Below are 11,450 nucleotides of genomic sequence, written 5' to 3'. Positions count from 1 at the left end.
TGTCTGGCCACCCACATCGCTTAGCCGGGGGGGGGGGGGGGGGGGCTTGTAAGCCCCCCCATGTGATAGCAGGCAAAGTAAAGTAAAAAAAACAGTTTCTAAAATTAAAAATAAAATAAATCCAATAATAATAATAAACAATTTTTAAAAGTACCCCGCCCCCGCGCGTCGCCACGTAAACACGTGTCGGGTGGGCCTACGCGCTACACATGTTGGGTATCGCCGCGCACGCGGGAGCGAGAGCAATAATTCTAGGGCCAGTATTTTGGGGTATCTCTAAATTAATGACCTGTGGGGGCTTTTAAAGCGTCTTCTGTGGACTTTTTGGGGTACTGCAGTTTTTCGCTGTTTCAAAGACGCAAGCAATTTCTAAACTGGGCATGTTGGGTATCGTTTACTTGTTGTAACCTCATCTTTTATATTTCATTAAAAAAATTGGTATTTTGTGGCATTTAATTAAATTTATCACAAAATTTTGGGGTTTAATAAGGAGTTGCGCTAATATTGCGCAACATAAAAATTTGCAACTACCACCATTATATTGTATAGGGTCTTGGCATTCAGAAAATATATAATGTTTGGGGGGTTTTAAGTAATTTTCAGGCCTAAAATGTGGAATATAACATGGTTGCAAAAAAATGGAAAAAAAAAGGTCTCAGTCATGAAGGGGTTAAAAAGGTAGATGGATTCCCCGTTTGTCATTCCAGAAGATACTAAAGGAGGTACTCCAGCTTCCAGATCCACTATTTGCAAGTGGATTCGACAGGTTGTTGTACAGGCCTATCTATGAGTTGCCAGATAAAGTGACTAATTTTACCATAAAAGTCCACACTACTAGAGCAGTGAGTGCTTCTTGGCCTTACATCATCTGGCCTCTGTGTCCCAGATCTGTAAGGCTGCAACCTGATCTTCTGTAATACCTACTCCAAGTCCTATAAGATCAATGGACTGCCCCAGCACATGCTAGTCACTGCAGGCAGTACACTGGAATCACAAGGATCAGGTCCGCTTCCACAACACTGAGTTGCATATAAAGAAAAATATCTTACTGAATCTCCTCATTTAAACAGGAGGAGGGAAAATAGGCTGACTAGGGTACAATAGAGCTGCAGCTAACGATTATTTTCAAAATCGATTAGTTAGCCGATTATTAGGTTCGATTAATCGGTTAATCGGATAAACAATAAAATAAAGTTTAAAAAATGGCTCCAGTGATGGACTACTAGTTTGTATTGAGGTTGTAGTCCATCACAGGAGCAAGCTTGGAGCGGTGGAAGTAAAAAAGAAAAAAGATAGTGTGGTGTGCAATATAGTGAAATGGAAAGTGTAAAATTATACAGCAATGCATGCAGAATGGCACCGGCTATAGAGGACTACAAAACCCAGCAAAAGCACATTACACAGCGCAATGCAGAATACCGCCAGCTATAGAGGAATACAACAAATCGCAGCAATAGTACATAATAGCTGGCGGTATTCTGCATTGCGCTGTACAATGTACTATTGCTAGGTTTTGTAGTCCTGTATAGCTGGTGGTATTTAGCATTGTACCACTTTATAATGTATTATTGCTGGGATTTGTTGTAGTGCTCTATAGCTGCTGGTATTCCGCATTGCGCTGTATAATGTATTATTGCTGTGACTTGTAGTCCTCTATACAGCGCAATGCAGAATATCATCAACTACAGAGGAGTACAACAAATCCCAGCAATACATTATACATACAGTGTATAATGTATTGCTGGGATTTGTATTCCTCTATAGCTGATGGTACATTGTGCTGTATATTATAGTATACAGCACAATGTACCATCAGCTATAGAGAAATACAAATCCCAGCAATACATTATAGAGCACCATGTGTGGGAAAGTGCAGGCTTACCTGAGCAGTCTTCCAGCAACTTGCTTCTGAGATCGGACCTGTCTATCAGCGGCTGTCATCCCCCCACACCTGCTCCTCCTTACTACATCTCCCCGCGTCCCTGTGCCGATCGTGGATGTGGACGGGCAGGAAATGTGAGGCGGGGAGGAGGTGCGACGTGTGGAGCGTGGATGCGAGCGGGTCTGGCAGCGGCGAGCATGAGGTGGGGAGGAGGTGCGGCGCACAGCGTGTGGAGCTGTGAACAGGGCCTACTGATCGGAAGACGATTAATCGATTATTGAAAAAGTTGACAACTTTTTCAATAATCGATTATAATCGATTATGTCGATTAGTTGTTGCAGCCCTGGGGTACAATCAATGATAGAAGTCACCAGCATTCACTTGTAATGTGCAAGGAGCATAGACACTTTATTGAAGCGTCACAGAGCCAACGTTTCGGGGCCACGCAGAGTCCCTTCCTCAGAGTGACATAGTGATGGTCCCTATGTCACCCTGAGGAAGGGACCCTGCGTGGCCCCGAAACGTTGGCTCTGTGACGCATCAATAACAGTGCTGATGCTCCTTGCACATTACAAGTGAATGCTGGTGACTTCTATCATTAAATTGGACTTTGGCACATCACCATCTGTGTCGTCACTTTGAGCACCAACAGCTATTTCGTATGGTCAAAGCGCTGTATGGAGTGCAGGTGATTCACTAATGCTATTCTGCTTAGGGTACAAGACGACAAGACACTAACATATACCATGTAACAGCCCCGCCTCTACCATCTGCATGGGCACTAAATATAACAACCCCTCTTGCATCAGACATGACATATGAACCATAGATGTCTCTGCATTGGTAAAATGACACTCACCTCTGACATTTCTGCAGAGCCAATACATGGCACATGGTCTGTATCTAATATACATTACATTTTCTCTGTGCTGTCTGACTACTGTCATTGCCTATGTCCAGTCCATGACTTCCATGTTTTTATAAAAAGGTTCCCAAATTTAAGGATAATGTATGTTTGTTTTTTTTCGAATACCAAAAATTAGTCATGTTTGACATTGTGTGCTATTGTCATTTGAATTTCAATATTCTATGAATAGATATTTGGCTATAAAAAAATGCTATGTCTAGTCATTTTGTTTCAGAGAAAAATACAAATATATTCTATTTTGATATAATTTTTTGAGCATACCTGATTTTTTTTGTTTTATTGATGCTTGACTAATCTTTTATTTTGGGACAGGATAACCAGAAATGTTTATAGGTACCCTGTGAGAGGGGCAAGAGCAGTTGGGGAGTGCTGGCAAGGAGAGTATAAGAAGCTTAGTGGGGCCTGGCTGCAGAGACCCTGTCATTTTATCCTCCATGGGCAAAGAGATAGTGTCCTTTAACGTTAGATTCAATTTTTCAACCATGAAATGAAGCTTTGTTTTTCAATTCATAACTTGATTGACTAAGAGAGGCTAACACAGAGTATCATGTAACAACATTTCTATGCGCTCTTGAAAACAATACCCACCTTTCCCTTCTTGTGTTTTTAAACCACTTCTTGTTAAATTGTGTGTGCTGTAATGTTTTGTTAACTCAGCATTTGCTCCATTTATATAGATAGAAAATCCTTGTTCCAGGTGTTCTAACTTAACTTGTGCAGTATCCTTTGCTTTACTAATATTCTGTACCCTAAAAAACAAATATAATACATGAATCAAGCTTTGATTAGTGAATATCAATAACATAATTAAATAATAGCCCAATCAGAATATATAAATCTGAATTTAGAAATGTCAGAGAAGAAAGTCACCCAATAATGATTTTCAGGCCACCATGATGCTGACTTGCTATATGGAATCCTTTAAATTATAATTCATTAAATTATTTGAGATCGGACGCTAATGCACACCCTTCTACTGCTACAGGAAGTAAGCAGGTGTCTATCAAAGATTGACAATTGGTTAGACAACTGCCTGTCCTATATAGCACTGGCACCAGATACTGATTACAGTGTATTTCACACTTGGTCACAACCTTCTTTCTTATCACTAGTCTCAAAAAAGCAGCTCAGATATTCCAGCACTCTTTGAGTAGAATCATTTGGCCAGTTTTTGGCCAATATTCAGTATAGTTTAATCAACATACAAAATCTGGATATCACATCAACTGCTTTTTCAATATCCAAATTAGAATTTTTATTTTCTTTATATACATAATATCTTCCATTTCAATACTGCAAATACTTTACATAACACAGAATTCTGACTTATTGGTCTTTAGTGTTCCAAACCTAGCCCCTAACTCTTTTAAATTTCACACAAACAGGTATTCTAGAACCAATCCAGTTTACTCATTATTTTCAGATCTCATTGCTAAGAAAAACAGCAATTATGGCAAATAACCATTACTATATAATACTATAATATAACTTCTAACTTATTCTACCTGCCTCCCTTGGCTGCCTTGTCTCAGCTGCTCGCCCTTGTTACTACAGCTGCACAAATATATGGTCAAATCTGTATAAACACACAGGAGGTTTATACACTAAAGGAGTAAATCATGCTCAGTTTGCTAAGTGAATTTTCACTTAGCTTAGCAGCCGCCAGATCTGTGTCATTAAAGTAGTATTAGATGCTCAAACTTTTTCTTCAATAATGAATCCTGATCAAACAAATATACATTGACCAGTACAGTATTTCTTTTTTTTTTCAAAAGAATTTACAGTCACCATGTTTCGGAACAGCTGGCTCCAAGTCTCTCTGTTCAGGTTCCCTGAACTTCCTGTCCAGTACAAGATTACAAGGGACAGAGAAGTATGCAGTAGCATTACATCTACTAGCTTAGAGAAGGGAGGAAGGAGGAGTGTGGAGCAGGAGAGTGACTTGCCTTGCTGTGCCTTTGTGAAGAAACACACAGCTCATTAGCACACACAAGGGTGGCTCCATAGGACACTGCAAGCAAGAGGAGGCACCCTGAAATGGGATAGGAGGGTCGATGCTCAAAGCACCAGTTGATTCTTCAGGAAATTAAAAGTTTTAAACATCAAGGAGCAAGCAGCATCCATTGTAAATAATTTGAGGCATTTGAAATGGCTTAAAAACCTATTGACTTTAATATCACATTAATTGATTAAAATGTTTATTCGGAACTCGTTTGACAAACAGGTCAACCCACAGTCCGATGACTGCAATGAGGGGCAGGCTTATGATGACCACAAGCGTCAGTTGTCGAACATGCAGGCCACTAACTCACAGAGAATCGTACGATTCCCGGCGGGTTTTCCAGCCTGATTGTTCGACGGAAGACGTGCGACCGTACAGTAGAAACGGTCGCACGCCTTCCATACACCACACGATTAACGTATGATGGCGGTATTTCCCGCGATTTTCATACGAGAATCGTGCAGTGTATGGGCACCTTAAATGTATTTAGACAGCAACTGTCAGAATGGCAGTATAGTGACAGCAGCTGACTGGCTGCAGTTACTGTTTTGCCAGCTCCTTCGATTTTAGATTGATGGGCAGGAGGATGCTGGCAGGGCCACCCACTGAGTGAAATTTGGCTTGTTCATCAAGAACAGGCCAAAATAAACTCAGCGCCTGGGCAGTTTAACTCTGTTCCATCTTGCTTTGCAATTTGTTTTTAAACACAATTTGTTTGCTTCTTACCTGTTTTTCTGTTGAAGATATAATAAATATTCATCATGTTTCTCATCAAACTCACTCTGCTTACCAAAGTCATTCTTAAAAGAAAAAAAATAAAATAACAACCATTAGTGTGAAACATGATGGTACATAGCGAGATGATAAATTACTCTTAACAGTAAAAAAATAAAAAATAAAATATCTTTCCTGGACCCTTCAATTATTCATCTCACTCCAGAATGAACAGCAATACCTAACATGTATTGTTCAATCAAGGTTTACTTATGCATGTGTGTTTGCGTTCTTATGTGCGTGTGCAGGGGTGGGGATGCTTTGTGCTTGTGTTAATGGCATCAGACTGATAGGCTTCTGTGATGGTTTAGAATTTATTAAAGGTGTACATTTACTTTGAAGTTGACTTCTTCTGACCTGCATTTGAGCTGCTTCAAGCATGTTTTGCATTCTTATAGACTTGTATGAAAATGCAAAATTGTTTGAAGCGAACAAAGCCAATTGACACAGGCCCTTACTATCACAAAGGGCTGACAGGCTGTATATTAGAAGTCTTTAATTATAATCAAGCAGTCACCTATGAAAGATGTATATTTGCCCTTTATTTAGCTAAAGCAAGAGTAGACAACTCAGGATAGCTGGAGAAAAACCTAAACAACATGGAAGAGATCAAAGACCACCAGCTTGCTTTTTAGGACATAACCAAGTAAGGCCCCAAAAAAGGAAGGAATGTTTGAAGAGCTCAGGAATCAGTATTAAGTAATGCAGAGTTCAGTAGTATGTAACAGAGAGATCAGAGGTCAGTAGTATTTAACACAGAGTGGAAAGGTCAAAAGTAAGTAAAGCAGAGCACAGATGTCAACAGTAGGTAATGCACAATGCAGGGCTTAGTAGTAAGTAATGCAGAAGTAGTAAGGAACACAGATTTCACTGCAGTGTATCCTTACAAATCCTAACATTTTTTTACATGTCAGGTTGCCGATCCCCTCTGCCTTTTTCTGCAGCTTCCTGTCTACATGCTCTAACCCTAGTGCCATCTGCACATTACTGCTGTGGACCATCTTCCTAAAATACACTGAGTGGCCAGATTATTATGACCACCTGACGTTTGTAGGCAAATTAGCTATAATTTGGTGCTGAAGTTGCTAGAGGGCCAGACCATTATAAATAGGGAAGCAGTTTATTTACCACGACAGTAGAAGTGATTTTTTTCTGAAGATATGGGTAAACAACGCGATTTAACAGCCGTTGAACGTAGCACAACATACCAAAGTATCGTTGCTGATCAAGTTCATCCTATCATGTTGATGGCGTATCCCAATGGAGATGGCTTCTTCCAACAAGACAACGCACCATGCCACGGTGCTCGTATTGTGCAGGAGTGGTTTCAAGAACATGAGGGAGACTTTACCTTGCTTAGGTGGCCCCCACAATCACCAGATCTCAATCCATTTGACCATTTGTGGAACGAAGTTGAAAGAGCCATCAGGCAGCTGGTTCCACAACCATCAAATCTCACAGAACTGGACAGTGCTATTCATCAGGCATGGTGTCAGATTCCTCGCATCACCTTTCAAGATCTTGTGGAGTCAATGCCAAGAAGAATCGCCGCAGTATTGAAGGCAAAAGGAGGCCCAATGAAGTACTGATGGGGTGGTCATAATAATCTGGCCACTCAGTGTATGTGTTGACGCAGCTTATTTCAGCTCCCAACCCAACTTTCAAGCCTTTAAATGGCTTGTTGTCATAGGTGATCACATGTGCAGTACCATGGCAACTGCAATCCAAATAAAGGCTAAGATGGCACATTCCTTGGCTGTAAGGGCTAGGAGGTTGTAGTTCAGCTTTAACAAAAGCTGCACATTTAAAAAGACTTAGCACAGCTTTTAAATTACCCTGACATGTTTAAGCCTTTATGAGATTTTAGTGATTGGGCTAAGATCAGCTTTTACTCACTTTGTCCAAGCCTGACACTTCAGTTGGTGCATCAGTGACAGCTGCTGTCTGTCAACTACCTGACCTGAAAGGTGACAGGTCAGCAACTGACAGACGTCAAGTGACATCTGACCCCATAATTACCTTGCGTGTCCCGTGCTTCAGGTGATACAAATCACGCACCCCTGGAATATATTTGACCTTCATGGCATGAATAAGTATCGAGGTAAGAAATACACAGACTACTGCCTGACTCAAAGGCTCTGAGGACTGCAAGTTGGCTACCAGGGATGCAGGACATGACCAGGTTTAAAGTGAAGGTGTGCTATATCCATGCAGGGCAAAGAAATGGGTACATCTTAATGCCCGGCCTACTATCCACCTTTCCTTAACTTCCCGGTACGGCGATCACATGACTTCCTCTCATGTATTAGTACTGGTGCTTGGCGACTAGCCAATGGCTGTCACATGGGTTGTGGAGAACGTATTGGATGCTAAGACAAAACAGAATGAAAGTAAATCTGTTGCTTTGCAAAGCATGGGCAAAGTTAAGACTTACTTTAGGATTTTAAACATTGATCACTACAAGCTAATATTTCATGTTAAATTAGAAGCTTTTCAACCCTACATGCAGTAGAGTTAATCCCCAGCAACACATATCTGATTTCATATTAAACCAAAATATTCTGACAAACTTCTAAACAATAATAATGAGAGATATGGACTCACCACATTTTTAGTCTTAGCTCTAGAATGACTTCTTTCATTGCTTCCCATAGATCTACCTAAAAGACACACAAAAAAGGGCAGTATAATGCTTTCTGATCATTTTAGTGTTTTTCTCCAATTTAATTTTGTTTTGCATAAGAGAAGACTCAAAAATGATAGAAAAGATACCATGGATTGTGGGAGTAGTTTACTTTTGTCCAATAAGGTTGCAGACTAACTGGTTAAAATTGTTTGTCAAAGTATGTTTGTGTGTGTGTCTGTGTGGAACATGGCAGAGCTCAGCATTTAACAGGATGTTTGGGTGTAGCCTATTGTTGAGAAGTATGGTCCATAGCAGACTCTTATTACTGCCTGGTAGTGTTCTTTCCAGGAAAAGTTACTAGGGGATAAAAAAAAAAGAAGAAAAGAATAGCGCGCAGGAAAAGATTTTAGCAGCTAAATCTAATAAATTCAATACACAACTTATAAACAGTATTTGTGGTATTGTTGTCTGCATTTGTCAAAGTATCTCGAGAGAACAATGTATACTTGGGAATGAGAAAAGCATGGGGCTGGGAGATGGACCCAAGCAACAAGTAGAGTTAGTCTACTAAAACATATGGGCAGCACAGTGGCTTAGTGATCAGCACTTCTGCCTTGTATCACTGGGGTCACTGGTTTGAATCTCGGTCAGGACTCTATCTGCAAGGAGCTTGTTTGCATGGGTTTCCTCTGGGTACCTGGTTTTCTCCCATACTCCTAAGTAAGTTAGGGACCTTAGAATGTAAGTTCCTTAAGGGCAGGGACTGATGTCAATGTGCAGTATGTAATGCATGTTGGCACTGTATACATACACCTGTAATAATAAAATAATGATCATCTCAGAGCAGAAATATCCCTAGCCCCCTCATTACACACAGATGGGTCCTCCCTATCATTTTCAATGGCACTCCAACCCACTAAGACAGGGGTAGGCAACTCCAGCCCTCCAGCTGTTGTGGAACCATTAATCCCATGACTGACAGTCATCAGGCATGACTCCCAGAGGCATGTTGAGATTTGTAGTTAAAGCACAGCTGGAGGGTCGGAGTTGCCCACCCCTGCATTAAAGCAATACATCTCTGTGTGTTGTGGTGCGCTCCGTAAGAAAATGCTGCACAAGCATTTTTTGTTGTGCATTGGCAGACCATTGAACATTTTCGGGCTGCCTTAATGCAGTTGACATGTGACACAATTCATATTAATGTACTAGTGTGAATGGGTCCTAAATCAGACAACTAGCATTTTAAGGCCCCATTCACCTATGACATTTGCGTTTTCCGCACGTTTTTCTGCGTGGAAAACCGTGCGGCATGTAAACGTGCAATTTTACATACGCAGGAAATCTGCCCCTTAAATCATGCTTGGATTATTTTCCGGGATTTGAAGTTTCATACTGCATGGACGCCGCAATAGTCTGATCAATGCACTATGGAATGCATTGTTTTTTTATGTTTAGTGTGTTTCCGCACATATTACCACTAATGTGTGAATGGAGTCTTATAAAAAGGAGGCCAGCATACATGACAGGGTCCCTTTAACTACAGGCACGCAATCCCCCACCCACCTTTCGGTTTTCAAGTCATGACAGTCTGCATCATATATGTCATTTCTGAGTCTGCTCGTAGTTACACTTTAGGCCTGGCTCGCGCTGAGCGTTTTGCAGCACTTTTTCTGCCTTAAACGCTCAAAAAATATGCCCCCCAAAAATCCCATTCATATCTTCATTTTTTTCTTGCAATAAGCAAAATGCCTGTCACTGAAAAATATACATGAGCTTTTTTTTGTCATATTACAGCTCGTTTTGGCCCCATAGACTTAATAGGAAACACTCGAAAACACACATTTGCTGTGTTTTTGCGTGCATTTAACATGCGTCTGCCCATTAACATCAAAGAGCTAGATTCAGCTAACAAAAAGCGCAACTTGATTTATGCTTATGATAACATATCACAAACGTAGATACGCACAAAAACGCTGTTGCCTGGCACACCTGAGCTGAGCGTAGTTAAAACAATATAGAAGCAGTTTTTGCATGTTTTTCAACTGTGTCTCAGGCTTGAGCATGTTTGTGTTAGGCAATGGTAAGCTATTTACTAGGAGCAGATGGTAGGCACAAAATTGTGCCAAAATGTGCGTTAAGTGCGTTTCCTAGTCGCTCACGTTGAAGTAAATGACGCCGAAAACGTGATTCTGCCCAAAAAGAAGCTCATGTACTTTTTTTGAGCTTCAAGAGACACAACACTCGAAACAAGCAGCACTAAAAATAATGGGGTTCTTCATGTTTAGCGTTGTCATGCTTTAGGAAACAAACAACAAAACGCTCAGATGTGATTGAGGGCTGATTTTGACCCTTGTGTACCTGTGCAACAAACATTCAGCAACCCAACTACTTCAAAAGAATAATGATGCACTGAGCTGGAGTTCCTCAAGTGATTTCAGAGCAATTTCAATCACTCTATTCACTTACCGTGCATGGCACAGCTGGTAGCCGCCTCGGATGCTGCATAGAATAACAGAACTGTTCCCCAATGTTTTCTCCGGTTACCTGGTTGCAAGCAACTAATAAACACTGAGTATGACAGCAGCCAATCAGGATGGTGCAGCGCTGTCCTGACCAATGTGCTCAGGCTCCTGGCGCAGATTCGAGACTTCAAGTCTGCTTACTTTCCAATCACACCTTGACTTCAGTAGGTTCTAGCCAATGACAGCTTTCGCTTTTACGCCACCATATCAGCAGCCTTGCATTTAAAAAATGTCCCCTAAGGAAACTGTCTAGTTTGGGATGGCGGACATTTTCTTGGAGGCATTACTAGTTGCTTAACCGGGAAGGCCTTCAACAAAATGGCTTCCAGACTGGAAACATTCATTATCTAACGAGTTCGATCTTTTGGAATATAGAGCTCTTTATCCCTGTCAACCTGCACTTGACATGAGCCAGTATATAGACTATGATAGATGTATGCTGTTGTGAGATCGCTTTGTGTGTTGTTCCCTAGTGGATGACCAGAATATGGAGGCGCTGGAAGCGGTATTAGATGAAGTGGCTTTGGAAGGCTTGGATGGGATCACGGTCCCGGCTCTGTGGTTGCGTCTCCAAGCTTGTGTCCCCACGTTTCCTCTCTTGCTGGATGCCGCCACTAAGGAGCTCTTATGGCAGTCCCTGTTGCGGCAGGATGAGCTGGATTTCTGTGAACTCCCCGAAGAGAGGCAGCCCCTGGTGATCAACAACAGGTCAGGAT

The 11,450-nt window shown here is 41.3% G+C and overlaps 2 protein-coding genes across 2 annotated transcripts in view; one reads left to right on the top strand and one right to left on the bottom strand.

Moving 5' to 3' along the window:
- The window catches only part of LOC108799438 (protein KIAA0556 homolog), a 38,087-nt gene extending 27,328 nt beyond the window's left edge, over positions 1–10,759 (bottom strand). The window contains exons 1-4 of the mRNA XM_018571293.1: positions 10,679–10,759; positions 8,191–8,246; positions 5,539–5,612; positions 3,399–3,559 (exon numbers count right to left, since the gene is read on the bottom strand). Of these exons, the coding sequence (XP_018426795.1) occupies positions 3,399–3,559; positions 5,539–5,612; positions 8,191–8,246; positions 10,679–10,685 (298 nt within the window). The 5' untranslated portion in view covers positions 10,686–10,759. The remainder of the gene's footprint in view (positions 1–3,398; positions 3,560–5,538; positions 5,613–8,190; positions 8,247–10,678) is intronic.
- A 462-nt stretch (positions 10,760–11,221) lies between these two features.
- Positions 11,222–11,450, top strand: part of GTF3C1 (general transcription factor IIIC subunit 1) — a 102,349-nt gene continuing 102,120 nt past the window's right edge. The window contains exon 1 of the mRNA XM_018571292.1: positions 11,222–11,442. Within this exon, the coding sequence (XP_018426794.1) occupies positions 11,222–11,442 (221 nt within the window). The remainder of the gene's footprint in view (positions 11,443–11,450) is intronic.

Source organism: Nanorana parkeri, unplaced genomic scaffold (genome assembly GCF_000935625.1).
Source record: "Nanorana parkeri isolate BGI_ZX_2015 unplaced genomic scaffold, ASM93562v1 scaffold1727, whole genome shotgun sequence".
Lineage (NCBI taxonomy): Eukaryota > Metazoa > Chordata > Amphibia > Anura > Dicroglossidae > Nanorana > Nanorana parkeri.
Note: the sequence above shows the minus strand (reverse complement) of the source record. Positions and strands in the feature narration are given on the sequence as shown.